General features: G+C 44.6%; 1 protein-coding gene across 1 annotated transcript in view; it reads left to right on the forward strand.

Moving 5' to 3' along the window:
- LOC134980785 (hemicentin-1-like) overlaps window positions 1-11,074 on the forward strand; it is a 102,533-nt gene extending 91,459 nt beyond the window's left edge. Inside the window, exons 13-15 of the mRNA XM_063947752.1 lie at window positions 4,136-4,414; window positions 9,279-9,329; window positions 10,989-11,074. Coding sequence (XP_063803822.1) covers window positions 4,136-4,414; window positions 9,279-9,329; window positions 10,989-11,074 — 416 coding nt within the window. The remainder of the gene's footprint in view (window positions 1-4,135; window positions 4,415-9,278; window positions 9,330-10,988) is intronic.
- The last annotated feature ends 6,062 nt before the right edge of the window (window positions 11,075-17,136 follow it).

Raw genomic sequence — 17,136 nt, forward strand, 5'->3', positions numbered from 1 at the left:
TGCGGTTACATCCTTCCTGGCTTTGATCAGGATAGGGATGACTTCATCCGGAATGCCTTTTTCCTTCAGGATCCGGCGTTCAACCGCCATGCCGTCAACGCAGCCGCGGTAAGTCTTGGAACAGACAAGGTCCTTGCTGGAGCAGGTCCCTTCTTAGAGGTAGAGGCTACGGATCCTCCGTGAGCATCTCTTGAAGTTCCGGTTACCAATTCCTTCTTGGCCAATCCGGAGCCACTAATATAGTGCTTACTCCTCTCCATCTTATCAATCTCAGTACCTTGGGAATGAGAGGCAGAGGAGGGAACCCATACACTGATTGGTACACCCACGGTGTTACCAGAGCATCTACAGCTATTGCCTGAGGGTCCCTTGACGTGGCGCAATACCTGTCGAGTTTTTCCCAACGGTTTATAATCATGTGGAAGACTTCTGGGTGAAGTCCTTACTCTCCCGGGTGGAGGTCGTGCTGAGGAAAACTGCTTCCCAGTTGTCCACTCCCGGAATGAAAACTGCTGACAGTGCTATCACATGGTTTTTCGCCCCGCGAAGAATCCTTGCAGCTTCTGCCATTGCCCTCCTGCTTCTTGTGGCACCCTGTCTGTTTACGTGGGTGACTGCCGTAATGTTGTCCGACTGGATCAACACCGGCTGACCTTGAAGCAGAGGTCTTGCTAAGCTTAGAGCATTGTAAATGGCCCTTAGCTTCAGGACATTTATGTGAAGTGATGTCTCCAGGCTTGACCATAAGCCCTGGATATTCCTTCCCTGTGTGACTGCTCCCCAGCCTCGCAGGCTGGCATCCGTGGCCACCAGGACCCAGTCCCGCATGCCGAATCTGCGGCCCTCTAGAAGATGAGCACTCTGCAACCACCACAGGAGGGATACCCTTGTCCCTGGTGACAGGGTTATCCGCTGAAGCATCTGAAGATGCGACCCGGACCATTTGTCCAGTAGGTTCCACTGGAAAGTCTTGCGTGGAATCTGCCGAATGGGATTGCTTCGTAGGAAGCCACCATTTTTACCCAGAACCCTTGTGCATTGATGCACTGAGACTTGGTTCGGTTTTAGGAGGTTCCTGACTAGCTCGGATAACTCCCTGGCTTTCTCCTCCGGGAGAAACACCTTCTTTCTGGACTGTGTCCAGGATCATCCCTAGGAACAGAAGACAAGTCGTCGGAACCAGCTGCGATTTTGGAATATTGAGAATCCAATCGTGCTGCCGCAACACTACCTGAGGTAGTGCTACACCGATCTCCAACTGTTCCCTGGATCTCACCCTTATCAGGGAATCGTCCAAGTAAAGGATAACTAAAATTCCCTTCCTTCGAAGGAATATCATCATTACGGTCATTACTTCAGTAAAGACCCGGGGTGCCGTGGACCATCCCTACGGCAGCGTCTGAACTGATAGTGACAGTTCTGTACCATAACCTGAGATACCCTTGGTGAGAAGGGTAAATTTTGACATGAAGGTAAGCATCCTTGATGTCCCGAGACATCATGTAGTCCCCTTCTTCCAGGTTTGCAATCACTGCTCTGAGTGACTCAATTTTGAATTTGAACCTCTGTATGTAAGTGTTCAAAGATTTTAGATTTTAGATTTTAAAATCGGTCTCACCGAGCCGTCTGGCTTCGGTACCACAATAGTGTGGAATAATACCCCGTTCCCTGTTGCAGGAGGGGTACCTTAATTATCACCTGCTGGGAATACAGCTTGTGAATGGCTTCCAAAACTGCCTCCCTGTCAGCGGGAGACGTCGGTAAAACAGACTTTTGGAAACGGCGAGGGGAATACGTCTCGAATTCCAATTTGTACCCCTGAAATATTACCTGAAGGATCCAGGGGTCTACTTGCGAGTGAGCCCACTGCGCACTGAAATTCATTGAGAACGGGCCCCCACCGTGCCTGAACTTGTAAAGCCCTAGCGTCATACTGAGAGCTTGGCAGAGGCGGAAAAGGGTTTCTGTTCCTGGGAACTGGCTGATCTCTGCAGCCATTTTCCTCTCCCTCTGTCACGAGCAGAAAAGAGGAACCCTTTTGTCCGCTTGCCAACCAGGACTGCGCCTGATAATACGGCGTCTTATTTTGAGAGGCGACCTGGGGTACATCCCCTTTTTTTTTTTTTTTTTAAGGCAATACTTCCAAATGCCGTTTGGAATCCGCATCACCTGACCACTTTACTGGTATAATTGGACAACGCACTTATACTTGATGCCAGTCGGCAAATATTCCGCTGTGCATCATGCATATATAGAAATGCATCTTTTAATTGCTCTATAGGCAATAATATACTGTCCTTATCTAGGATATCAAATTTCCAGTCAGGGAATCCGACCACGCCATCCCAGCACTGCACATCCAGGCTGAGGCGATTGCTGGTCGCAGTATAACACCAGTATGTGTGTAAATACATTTTAGGATACCCTCCTGCTTTCTATCAGCAGGATCCCTAAGGGCGGCCATCTCCAGAGAGGGTAGAGCCCTTGTTCTTACAAGCGTGTGAGCGCCTTATCCCCCCTAGGGGGTGTTTCCCAACGCACCCTAACCTCTGGCGGGAAAAGGTATACTGCCAATAACTTTTTAGAAATTATCAATTGTTATCGGGGGGAAACCCACGCATCATCACACACCTCATTTTATTTCTCAGATTCAGGAAAACTACAGGAAGTTTTTCCTCACCAAACATAATACCCCTTTTTTTTGGTGGTATTTATATTATCAGAAGAGTGTAAACTTTTTCCATTGCCTCAATCATGCAATGTGTGGCCCTATTGGAAATCACGGTTGTCTCTTCACCGTCGACACAGGAGTCAGTATCCGTGTCGGCGTCTGTATCTGAGGTAACGGGCGCTTTAGAGCCCCTGTATGAGACGTCTGGACATGCACAAGCTGAGTAGCCGGCTGTCTCATGTCAACCACTGTCTTTTATACAAAGCTGACACTGTCACGCAATTTCAACAGTACATCCACTCAGGTGTCGACCCCCCAGGGGGTGACAACACTATTACAGACACTCTACTCCGTCTCCTCATCATTTTTCTCCTCATACATGTCGACACAAAAGTACCGACACACAGCACACACACAGGGAATGCTCTGATAGAGGACAGGACCCCACTAGCCCTTTGGGGAGACAGAGGGAGAGTTTGCCAGCACACACCAGAGCGCTATATATATACAGGGATAACCTTATATAAGTGTTTTTCCCTTTATAGCTGCTGTATTGTTTATACTGCACCTAATTTGTGCCCCCCTCTCTTTTTTAACCCCTTTCTGTAGTGTAGTGACTGCAGGGGAGAGCCAGGGAGCTTCCCTCCAACTGAGCTGTGAGGGAAAATGGCGCCAGAGTGCTGAGGAGATAGGCTCCGCCCCTTTCTCGGCGTCCTTATCATCCGTTTTCTTGTATGTTTTGGCAGGGGTTAAATGCATCCATATAGCCCAGGAGTTATATGTGATGCATTTATTTTAGCCATAAAAGGTTTTCTATCGATTTATTGCATCTCAGGGCGCTGCCCCCCCAGCGCCCTGCACCCTCAGTGACCGGAGTGTGAAGTGTGCTGAGAGCAATGGCGCACAGCTGCGGTGCTGTGCGCCTACCTTTATCTGAAGACAGGAAAGTCTTCTGCCGCCGATTTTTCCGGACCTCTTCGCTCTTCTGGCTCTGTAAGGGGGCCGGCGGCGCGGCTCCGGTGACCCATCCAGGCTGAACCTGTGATCGTCCTATGACTCGATTTGTGCTGAATCGCGTCATTGTAGCTCCGCCACCCGCTATGCAGCGCCTCGTTTCTCGGCACAGCGGGTGGTGGAGTCACGATGACGCGACCCTGATGAAACGCCCCCCGGACTGCCCATCCTGCTGCCGGCCATGCCTCCATACCGCCCGTCCTGCTGCCGGCCACGCCCCCATACACCGGAGGAGGAGGCAGCAAAGTAGGTAAGTATTCTGTACACCAGTCTCACACTAGCTTCATGATGGTGACATTATACACTGTGCAGGTTTCATATGTATCTGTGCGCAGCACACACCCAAGCGCAATAGTACACATGTGAACTGTGTCTCTGTGTAGCACCTGCTGACTGTATATGACCCACATGTCACTGTACCCAGTATTTTTTTTTAATCATCTCTTTCAGTTATTATTAGTATTCCACATATAAGAAGTAGTCCATCATCAGTGACAGAGGGCGATGAGATGACTCTGACCTGTGACACAACACGTTCTCCGGTCACAGCTACTACAGGACTACAGTTTGCTTTCTACAGAGATGAGAAGGAAGTGCAGGACTTCAATACATCAGTTACATACAGAGTTACGTCAGCTAAGCAGGAGGATTCTGGGAGATATCACTGTGATGTCACATCTCCCACCCGCAGACTGACAAAGAGGAGCAACGTGTTATCTATTCATATAGGTGAGTGCGGGACACCGATATATCATGTGTCGGTATACTTATATAATATTTTGTTGACACGTGATCATTACCTACCATATAAACAGACATCATAGTAAGCTTCACCCCATAATAACTTGTATGCATTTTTTTTATATTGTTATCTTATATTTAGTATTCAACAATATCTGTTTATTTTTACTCTTACTCCTTCAATCCATCACCCCTTAAGTTCATATTTATGTATATCCCATATAGACAGTATGAAACCACTTTACACCATTAACATATATTTAGTTCCTGATCCTCACCCCACAAACTCCGTTTACTTCTACCGTATCATTTAAGCCGCCCGGCAGCAACGTGTCCATTTTATAAATCCAGTATGCTTCTCTCCTACATAAAAGGCTATAACGATCCCCTCCTCGTGTCATATTTTTTATTTGTTCTACAGATATCATCACACTTTTATCAAAATTAGAATTTTGACACTGTATTATATGCATACTTGCCTACCTGACCCTCTCCATGAGGGAGAAAATGCTCTGTTCCTGGACTTTCCTGGTAATGTATGATTGCCATCACCTGTGGTGAGCTGGGTAATTGATAAGAAAGGTGTTTCACCACAGGTGATGGCAATCATACATTACCAGGAAATTGAATAGATGTTAATGGTGTAAAGTGGTTCCATACTGTCTATATGGGATATACATAAATATGAACTTCCTGAGAAACCATTAGGTTTTCATAAATGTGGAAAGTTGAATTGTGCGTCTTGTAAGAACTTACCATTGAAAGTACGGTATTTATATCATCTAATACTGGTGAAGAATTTCAGATAAAGAATTTTCTGAATTGTAATTCTATGTATGTTATATACGTGATTAGTTGCCCGTGTGGTAAACAATATATTGGGAGGACCACACGAACTATGCATATTTGGTATATGGAACATCGACGGAACGTATCTAAAGGAGTAAGGCACCCACTGTCCAGCCATATAATACAGTGTCAAAATTCTAATTTTGATAAAAGTGTGATGATATCATCTGTAGAACAAATAAAAAATACGACACGAGGAGGGAATCGTTATAGCCTTTTATGTAGGAGAGAAGCATACTGGATTTATAAAATGAACATGTTGGTGCCGGACTGCTTAAATGATACGGTAGAATTAAACGGAGTTTGTGGGGTGAGGATCAAGAACTGCATATATGTTAATGGTGTAAAGTGGTTTCATACTGTCTATATGGGATATACATAAATATGAACTTAAAGGGTAATGGATTGAAGGAGTAAGAGTAGAAATAAACAGATATTGTTGAATACTAAAAATAAGATAACAATATAGAAAAATGCATATAAGTTATTATGGGGTGAAGCTTACTATGATGTCTGTTTATAAGGTAGGTAATGATCACATGTCAATAAAATATTAATGATTAATAATAAACTATTAAATATTAAATAATAATGAAAATTACAATCACAATGAATGTGTAATATAGATGCAGAATATATTTGGTCAATTTTATAATCTAAATGTATGCCACTAGATGGCGCAGAAATAATAACAATTTATTGGGAGTAATGGCAGTGTGTGAATAATAAATGTGCAATATATACAAATTGTTTTTGGTTATTAATAATGTGTAAAGTTGAGGGATATATTGTTGTTTTAATATATTGAGAAAGAGAGATGGTCCAATCTGTGGTACCAAGCCCGTGGAGCACTTCCTGATTAATAAAAATGAGAATGAGGCTTGGAGTGATAGTCTCTGAGCTACACATGCCCAGACAGCGCCATTGAGAAGGAGGTTTGACCTGCATGTGTACTGCGCATGCGCAAATCGGGAAATCCAATATTTAAAGACTTGAGGCAATAGGCAGGCATCTCTGACACTGAGGAAGCCACTGACACTGATCCGGAGGCGGGGAAACGCGTTTGTTGGACAAGAGAGCACTCCTAAACACTGCAGCATTTATCTGGTTACTTTTAAACCTTCTTTTCCCGGCCGATCCATTGCTGAACTGTTATGTCCCAGTGCTAAGGGGAGAAAAACAGGAGCCCAGCTACCAGCTTGAGATCCAGATAAAAAAAACTGTTTGCCTTTACAGTAATAAGGAGAGGTACATATTTGGGTGCATTGTATAGTGTACTCTAAGTGATTGCTGGATTTTAACATAATTGCTGCATTGCATGTGGACATTAAATTACTGTTTTAAAAAGTGCTTACAAGTTGGAAAAGCTGCATGCCTAATTAACAGTGCTATACTAACAACCCATATATTAACGTGGACTTAAAGACTGAATTACTTTCAAGTGGAAGCCTCATTGAGACTGAGTTTTTATTGGAAACCTGCCCCACCTGCACTGCACATGGGGGGGTAATTCCAAGTTGATCGCAGCAGGAATTTTGTTAGCAGTTGGGCAAAACCATGTGCACTGCAGGGGAGGCAGATTTTACATGTGCAGAGAGAGTTAGATTTGGGTGTGGTGTATTCAAACTGAAAACTAAATTGCAGTGTAAAAATAAAGCAGCCAGTATTTACCCTGCACAGAAACAAAATAACTCACCCAAATCTAACTCTCTCTGCACGTTATATCTGCCCCCCCCTGCAGTGCACATGGTTTTGCCCAACTGCTAACAAAGATCCTGCTGCGATCACCTTAGAATTACCTCCACGGTTTTGCCCATTAGAGAAAAAGTTTGCTGTTGCGATCAGGTCTGAGTTAGTCCCAGAGACCTAATAGGATGGAAACAAGAAAACTGTAATCAGAGCCTACAGTAGCAGCTGTTCTTTATTAGGGTTATTCCTAATCATTGCAGCAGCTGACTGGAGTATGCTAATTACAGGGCCGTAACTACGTGTGTGCCAAGGGGGCTTGGCACACAGCGCAGTTGCCCTGGGGGCGCAACGGCCAGCGGCATGTAATGAGTCAAATTGACTCATTATATGCCGCCTCTGAACTGCGCCGTGCGCCGCGCTGGAGGAGAGAAGACAGGAGCGCCGGGCAGCGGAGGAGGGAGGGGGAGCAGAGAGCCGCAGCAGCACTATTTGATTGGTAGTAAGCGCTGCTGCAGCATCCCCCTCTCCTTCTGTATTGGCTGCCCGGCGCTGCTGTGGATGCATCCCAGCATCCACAGCAGCGCCGGGCAGCCAATACGGTAGGAGAGGGGGATGCTGCAGCAACGCTTACTACCAATCAAATAGCGCTGCTGCAGCTCTCTGCTCCCCCTCCCTCCTCCTCCTTCTCAACTGACTTCACACTGCACCGAGAGGGAGATGCACGAGGAGCCTGTCAGCGGGGAGAAGGTAAGTATATCCCCCCCCCCTCTCTCTCTCTCTCTCTCTCCTGCAATGTGTAAAAAGGGGTCCCATCTGCTGCAATGTGTAAAAAGGGGTCCCATCTGCCGCAAAGTGTAAAAAGGGGGCCCGTCTGCCGCAATGTGTAAAAAGGGGTCCCATCTGCTGCAATGTGTAAAAAGGGGTCCCGTCTGCCGCAATGTGTAAAAAGGGGTCCCGTCTGCCGCAATGTGTAAAAAGGGGTCCCGTCTGCCGCAATGTGTAAAAAGGGGTCCCATCTGCTGAATGTGTAAAAAGGGGTCCCGTCTGCCGCAATGTGTAAAAAGGGGTCCCGTCTGCTGCAATGTGTAAAAAGGGGTCCCATCTGCCGCAATGTGTAAAAAGGGGTCCCGTCTGCCGCAATGTGTAAAAAGGGGTCCCGTCTGCCGCAATGTGTAAAAAGGGGTCCCATCTGCCGCAATGTGTAAAAAGGGGTCCCATCTGCTGCAATGTGTAAAAAGGGGTCCCATCTGCCGCAATGTGTAAAAAGGGGTCCCATCTGCTGCAATGTGTAAAAAGGGGTCCCATCTGCCGCAATGTGTAAAAAGGGGTCCCATCTGCTGCAATGTGTAAAAAGGGGTCCCGTCTGCCGCAATGTGTAAAAAGGGGTCCCGTCTGCCGCAATGTGTAAAAAGGGGTCCTGGCTGCCGCAATGTGTAAAAAGTGGGACTGGCTGCCGCAATGTGTAAAAAGTGGGACTGGCTGCCGCAATGTGTAAAAAGGGGTCCTGGCTGCCGTAATGTGTAAAAAGGGGTCCTGGCTGCCGTAATGTGTAAAAAGGGGTCCTGGCTGCCGCAATGTGTAAAAAGGGGTCCTGGCTGCCGCAATGTGTAAAAAGGGGGACTGGCTGCTGCAATGTGTAAAAAGGGGTCCTGGCTGCCGCAATGTGTAAAAAGGGGGACTAGCTGCCGCAATGTGTAAAAAGGGGTCCTGGCTGCTGCAATATGTAAAAAGGGGGACTGGCTGCCGCAATGTGTAAAAAGGGGGACGCTGTCTGCTGTAATGTATAAAAGTGGCTCTACCTGGTGTAGCGGTGCTACTGTGCAGCGTAATTTGAATAATGGAGACTACTGTGCACCGTAGTATGAATTGCTATTATTTTGTTGCCACGCCCCTTCCCGTGAAGCCACACCCCTATATGTTTTTCGCGCGCCTATGGCGCGCACTGCGCCTATCTTGTACGGGGGGGGGGGCGCCAATGTCAGTTCTTGCACACAGCGCTAAAATGCCTAGTTACGGCACTGGCTAATTACCTCTGATTATGATTTGGATTGTCATGTACTAGCGTTGAGCAAAGAAGCATCAGCATTATGAAAGGGTGTGCTTACTTCTGCAACCAGGGTATTGTGGGCTTCTTACTTACAGTTTCCTATTTGTTTTTCCATTGAATATTATGGGTCTGACATTGTGTTTTGTGAATTTAGGCTTACACCACAAAACCCCACAATTTTAGGGTGTGTAGACTATTTATATGCACTGTATTTTATCACTTGGTCGCAGACAACTAACACTTCATATTACTATTTGTATCTTCTAGAGCTGCCGTTCTATGCAGAAGAGAAAGATGTGATACCTAGTATGGAAAAGGGTAAGTATGGAATACTGATAACATGCATCTGCAGTAGGGATGGCCATCGTGGGTTGTCCATCAATGGTCACCATCCATGGTACCAACGATTGATAACCTCGATGGTATAAAACCATCTGTAGGTGAACCATGATGGTCACCCCTGCATTACAGTAGACTGAAGTGCAGGCCAATCAGAGCCTGGGGGCGTGGCTTCATTGGTATTACAGGGCGGGGCTAAGCTCCATGCCCTGACACTTCGAGGTCCCCAAATCTGAAAACTCCCTGTTGGATGACACAAATCTGGACAACCCTGTGTGGCAATGTGATACTGATGTGATGTTACACACATATATATATTACACAGTGTGAGTGTCCACAACTGCTAATTCATGAGAATGTAATGATCAGAAGGAAAGAAGGATGGATATGTAACGTTCCTCCATATCCCTCTCCTCAGATTACACTGTACAGAATATAATAAGACTGGTGCTGTCCGGGTGTATATTAGTTATTGCCGCCTGTCTCATCTTCTACACATTTAACATTTCCCCATATCCCTCTCCTCAGATTACACCGTACAGAATATAATAAGACTGGTGATGTCCGGGTGTATATTAGTTACTGCCGCCTGTCTCATCTTATACCACATGTAACATTCCTCCATATCCCTCTCCTTAGATTACACCGTACAGAATATAATAAGACTGGTGCTGTCCGGGTGTATATTAGTTACTGCCGCCTGTCTCATCTTCTACCACATGTAACATTCCTCCATATCCCTCTCCTCAGATTACACCGTACAGAATATAATAAGACTGGTGATGTCCGGGTGTATATTAGTTACTGCCGCCTGTCTCATCTTATACCACATGTAACATTTCTCCATATCCCTCTCCTCAGATTACACCGTACAGAATATAATAAGACTGGTGCTGTCCGGGTGTATATTCGTTACTGCCGCCTGTCTCATTTTATACCACATGTAACATTTCTCCATATCCCTCTCCTCAGATTACACCGTACAGAATATAATAAGACTGGTGCTGTCCGGGTGTATATTAGTCACTGCCGCCTGTCTCATTTTATACCACATGTAACATTTCTCCATATCCCTCTCCTCAGATTACACCGTACAGAATATAATAAGACTGGTGCTGTCCGGGTGTATATTAGTTACTGCCGCCTGTCTCATCTTATACCACATGTAACATTCCTCCATATCCCTCTCCTCAGATTACACCGTACAGAATATAATAAGACTGGTGCTGTCCGGGTGTATATTAGTTACTGCCGCCTGTCTCATCTTATACCACATGTAACATTTCTCCATATCCCTCTCCTCAGATTACACCGTACAGAATATAATAAGACTGGTGCTGTCCGGGTGTATATTAGTTACTGCCGCCTGTCTCATCTTCTACCACATGTAATATTTCCCCATATCCCTCTCCTCAGATTACACCGTACAGAATATAATAAGACTGGTGCTGTCTGGGTGTATATTAGTTACTGCCGCCTGTCTCATCTTATACCACATGTAACATTCCTCTATATCCCTCTCCTCAGATTACACCGTACAGAATATAATAAGACTGGTGCTGTCCGGGTGTATATTACTTACTGCTGCCTGTCTCATCTTCTACCACATGTAACATTTCTCCATATCCCTCTCCTCAGATTACACCGTACAGAATATAATAAGACTGGTGCTGTCCGGGTGTATATTCGTTACTGCCACCTGTTTCATCTTCTACCACATGTAACATTTCTCCATATCCCTCTCCTCAGATTACACCGTACAGAATGTAATAAGACTGGTGCTGTCCGGGTGTATATTAGTTACTGCCGCCTGTCTCATCTTATACCACATGTAACATTCCTCCATATCCCTCTCCTCAGATTACACCGTACAGAATATAATAAGACTGGTGCTGTCCGGGTGTATATTAGTTACTGCCGCCTGTCTCATCTTCTACCACATGTAACATTTCCCCATATCCCTCTCCTCAGATTACACCGTACAGAATGTAATAAGACTGGTGCTGTCCGGGTGTATATTAGTTACTGCCGCCTGTCTCATCTTATACCACATGTAACATTCCTCCATATCCCTCTCCTCAGATTACACCGTACAGAATATAATAAGACTGGTGCTGTCCGGGTGTATATTAGTTACTGCCGCCTGTCTCATCTTATACCACATGTAACATTCCTCCATATCCCTCTCCTCAGATTACACCGTACAGAATATAATAAGACTGGTGCTGTCCGGGTGTATATTAGTTACTGCCGCCTGTCTCATCTTCTACCACATGTAACATTTCTCCATATCCCTCTCCTCAGATTACACCGTACAGAATGTAATAAGACTGGTGCTGTCCGGGTGTATATTAGTTACTGCCGCCTGTCTCATCTTATACCACATGTAACATTCCTCCATATCCCTCTCCTCAGATTACACCGTACAGAATATAATAAGACTGGTGCTGTCCGGGTGTATATTAGTTACTGCCGCCTGTCTCATCTTATACCACATGTAACATTCCTCCATATCCCTCTCCTCAGATTACACCGTACAGAATATAATAAGACTGGTGCTGTCCGGGTGTATATTAGTTACTGCCGCCTGTCTCATCTTCTACCACATGTAACATTTCCCCATATCCCTCTCCTCAGATTACACCATACAGAATATAATAAGACTGGTGATGTCCGGGTGTATATTAGTTACTGCCGCCTGTCTCATCTTCTACCACATGTAACATTCCTCCATATCCCTCTCCTCAGATTACACCGTACAGAATATAATAAGACTGGTGATGTCCGGGTGTATATTAGTTACTGCCGCCTGTCTCATCTTCTACCACATGTAACATTTCCCCATATCCCTCTCCTCAGATTACACCGTACAGAATATAATAAGACTGGTGCTGTCCGGGTGTATATTAGTTACTGCCGCCTGTCTCATCTTCTACCACATGTAACATTTCTCCATATCCCTCTCCTCAGATTACACCGTACAGAATATAATAAGACTGGTGCTGTCCGGGTGTATATTAGTTACTGCCGCCTGTTTCATTTTCTACCACATGTAACATTTCTCCATATCCCTCTCTTCAGATTACACCGTACAGAATATAATAAGACTGGTGATGTCCGGGTGTATATTAGTTACTGCCGCCTGTCTCATCTTCTACCACATGTAACATTTCCCCATATCCCTCTCCTCAGATTACACCATACAGAATATAATAAGACTGGTGCTGTCTGGGTGTATATTAGTTACTGCCGCCTGTCTCATCTTCTACCACATGTAACATTTCTCCATATCCCTCTCCTCAGATTACACCGTACAGAATGTAATAAGACTGGTGCTGTCTGGGTGTATATTAGTTACTGCCGCCTGTCTCATTTTATACCACATGTAACATTTCCCCATATCCCTCTCCTCAGATTACACCGTACAGAATATAATAAGACTGGTGCTGTCCGGGTGTATATTAGTTACTGCCGCCTGTCTCATCTTCTACCACATGTAACATTTCCCCATATCCCTCTCCTCAGATTACACCGTACAGAATATAATAAGACTGGTGCTGTCCGGGTGTATATTAGTTACTGCCGCCTGTTTCATCTTATACCACATGTAACATTTCTCCATATCCCTCTCCTCAGATTACACCGTACAGAATATAATAAGACTGGTGCTGTCCGGGTGTATATTAGTTACTGCCGCCTGTCTCATCTTCTACCACATGTAACATTTCCCCATATCCCTCTCCTCAGATTACACCGTACAGAATATAATAAGACTGGTGCTGTCCGGGTGTATATTAGTTACTGCCGCCTGTCTCATCTTCTACCACATGTAACATTTCTCCATATCCCTCTCTTCAGATTACACCGTACAGAATATAATAAGACTGGTGCTGTCCGGGTGTATATTCGTTACTGCCGCCTGTCTCATTTTATACCACATGTAACATTTCCCCATATCCCTCTCCTCAGATTACACCGTACAGAATATAATAAGACTGGTGCTGTCCGGGTGTATATTAGTTACTGCCACCTGTCTCATCTTCTACCATATGTAACATTTCCCCATATCCCTCTCCTCAGATTACACCGTACAGAATATAATAAGACTGGTGCTGTCCGGGTGTATATTAGTTACTGCCGCCTGTTTCATCTTATACCACATGTAACATTTCTCCATATCCCTCTCCTCAGATTACACCGTACAGAATATAATAAGACTGGTGCTGTCCGGGTGTATATTAGTTACTGCCGCCTGTCTCATCTTCTACCACATGTAATATTTCCCCATATCCCTCTCCTCAGATTACACCGTACAGAATATAATAAGACTGGTGATGTCCGGGTGTATATTAGTTACTGCCACCTGTTTCATCTTCTACCACATGTAACATTTCCCCATATCCCTCTCCTCAGATTACACCGTACAGAATATAATAAGACTGGTGATGTCCGGGTGTATATTAGTTACTGCCGCCTGTCTCATCTTCTACCACATGTAACATTTCCCCATATCCCTCTCCTCAGATTACACCGTACAGAATATAATAAGACTGGTGATGTCCGGGTGTATATTAGTTACTGCCACCTGTCTCATCTTCTACCATATGTAACATTTCTCCATATCCCTCTCCTCAGATTACACCGTACAGAATATAATAAGACTGGTGCTGTCCGGGTGTATATTCGTTACTGCCGCCTGTCTCATCTTCTACCACATGTTACATTTCTCCATATCCTTCTCCTCAGATTACACCGTACAGAATATAATAAGACTGGTGCTGTCCGGGTGTATATTAGTTACTGCCGCCTGTCTCATCTTCTACCACATGTAACATTCCTCCATATCCCTCTCCTCAGATTACACCATACAGAATATAATAAGACTGGTGCTGTCCGGGTGTATATTAGTTACTGCCACCTGTCTCATCTTCTGCCACATGTAACATTTCTACATATCCCTCTCCTCAGATTACACCGTACAGAATGTAATAAGACTGGTGATGTCCGGGTGTATATTAGTTACTGCCGCCTGTCTCATCTTCTACCACATGTAACATTTCCCCATATCCCTCTCCTCAGATTACACCGTACAGAATGTAATAAGACTGGTGCTGTCCGGGTGTATATTAGTTATTGCCGCCTGTTTCATCTTATACCACATGTAACATTTCTCCATATCCCTCTCCTCAGATTACACCGTACAGAATATAATAAGACTGGTGCTGTCCGGGTGTATATTAGTTACTGCCGCCTGTTTCATCTTATACCACATGTAACATTTCCCCATATCCCTCTCCTCAGATTACACCGTACAGAATATAATAAGACTGGTGCTGTCCGGGTGTATAATAGTTACTGCCGCCTGTTTCATTTTATACCACATGTAACATTTCCCCATATCCCTCTCCTCAGATTACACCGTACAGAATATAATAAGACTGGTGCTGTCCGGGTGTATAATAGTTACTGCCGCCTGTCTCATCTTCTACCACATGTAACATTTCTCCATATCCCTCTCCTCAGATTACACCGTACAGAATGTAATAAGACTGGTGCTGTCCGGGTGTATATTAGTCACTGCCGCCTGTCTCATCTTATACCACATGTAACATTTCTCCATATCCCTCTCCTCAGATTACACTGTACAGAATATAATAAGACTGGTGCTGTCCGGGTGTATATTAGTTACTGCCACCTGTTTCATCTTCTACCACATGTAACATTTCTCCATATCCCTCTCTTCAGATTACACCGTACAGAATATAATAAGACTGGTGCTGTCTGGGTGTATATTAGTTACTGCCGCCTGTTTCATCTTCTACCACATGTAACATTCCTCCATATCCCTCTCCTCAGATTACACTGTACAGAATATAATAAGGCTGGTGCTGTCCGGGTGTATATTAGTTACTGCCGCCTGTCTCATCTTCTACCACATGTAACATTCCTCCATATCCCTCTCCTCAGATTACACCGTACAGAATATAATAAGACTGGTGCTGTCCGGGTGTATATTAGTTACTGCCGCCTGTCTCATCTTCTACCACATGTAACATTTCTCCATATCCCTCTCCTCAGATTACACCGTACAGAATATAATAAGACTGGTGCTGTCTGGGTGTATATTAGTTACTGCCGCCTGTCTCATCTTCTACCACATGTAACATTTCTCCATATCCCTCTCCTCAGATTACACCGTACAGAATATAATAAGACTGGTGCTGTCCGGGTGTATAATAGTTACTGCCGCCTGTCTCATCTTATACCACATGTAACATTTCTCCATATCCCTCTCTTCAGATTACACCGTACAGAATATAATAAGACTGGTGCTGTCCGGGTGTATATTAGTCACTGCCGCCTGTCTCATCTTATACCACATGTAACATTCCTCCATATCCCTCTCTTCAGATTACACCGTACAGAATATAATAAGGCTGGTGCTGTCCGGGTGTATATTAGTTACTGCCGCCTGTCTCATCTTCTACCACATGTAACATTTCTCCATATCCCTCTCCTCAGATTACACTGTACAGAATATAATAAGGCTGGTGCTGTCCGGGTGTATATTAGTTACTGCCGCCTGTCTCATCTTCTACCACATGTAACATTCCTCCATATCCCTCTCCTCAGATTACACTGTACAGAATATAATAAGGCTGGTGCTGTCCGGGTGTATATTAGTTACTGCCGCCTGTCTCATCTTCTACCACATGTAACATTTCTCCATATCCCTCTCCTCAGATTACACCATACAGAATATAATAAGACTGGTGCTGTCTGGGTGTATATTAGTTACTGCCACCTGTCTCATCTTCTACCACATGTAACATTTCCCCATATCCCTCTCCTCAGATTACACCGTACAGAATATAATAAGACTGGTGCTGTCCGGGTGTATATTAGTCACTGCCGCCTGTCTCATCTTATACCACATGTAACATTTCTCCATATCCCTCTCTTCAGATTACACCGTACAGAATATAATAAAACTGGTGCTGTCCGGGTGTATATTCGTTACTGCCGCCTGTCTCTTCTTCTACCACATGTAACATTTCTCCATATCCCTCTCTTCAGATTACACCGTACAGAATATAATAAAACTGGTGCTGTCCGGGTGTATATTAGTTACTGCCGCCTGTCTCATCTTCTACCACATGTAACATTTCTCCATATCCCTCTCCTCAGATTACACCGTACAGAATATAATAAGACTGGTGCTGTCCGGGTGTATATTCGTTACTGCCGCCTGTTTCATTTTATACCACATGTAACATTTCTCCATATCCCTCTCCTCAGATTACACCGTACAGAATATAATAAGACTGGTGATGTCCGGGTGTATATTAGTTACTGCCGCCTGTCTCATCTTCTACCACATGTAACATTCCTCCATATCCCTCTCCTCAGATTACACCGTACAGAATATAATAAGACTGGTGCTGTCCGGGTGTATAATAGTTACTGCCACCTGTTTCATCTTATACCACGGCAGATCAGATCTGGAAGACGACTGTGACCTTGGCTAATAGTATCTGTCCATTTCTCTACCATGTCATATTGTGGATCTGCACTTGGTTTGTAGTAAGAAGCTTTAGTAATGATATGATGTCAACAAGAGGACTAATTGGACTAAAGTAAATGTAAATGAAGAAAATACAACAATGTACTAACACAACCAAATGGTCAGTGTTTCTCCATAGATAAGAACATGGCTGATGTAACTTTCGGACCAAACTGAGATGTCTTTAAGTTTAAATCCCATTTGTACCTCATATCTGTGTTA

This window comes from Pseudophryne corroboree, chromosome 12, assembly GCF_028390025.1.
Source record: "Pseudophryne corroboree isolate aPseCor3 chromosome 12, aPseCor3.hap2, whole genome shotgun sequence".
In the NCBI taxonomy this organism is placed as follows: Eukaryota; Metazoa; Chordata; class Amphibia; order Anura; family Myobatrachidae; genus Pseudophryne; species Pseudophryne corroboree.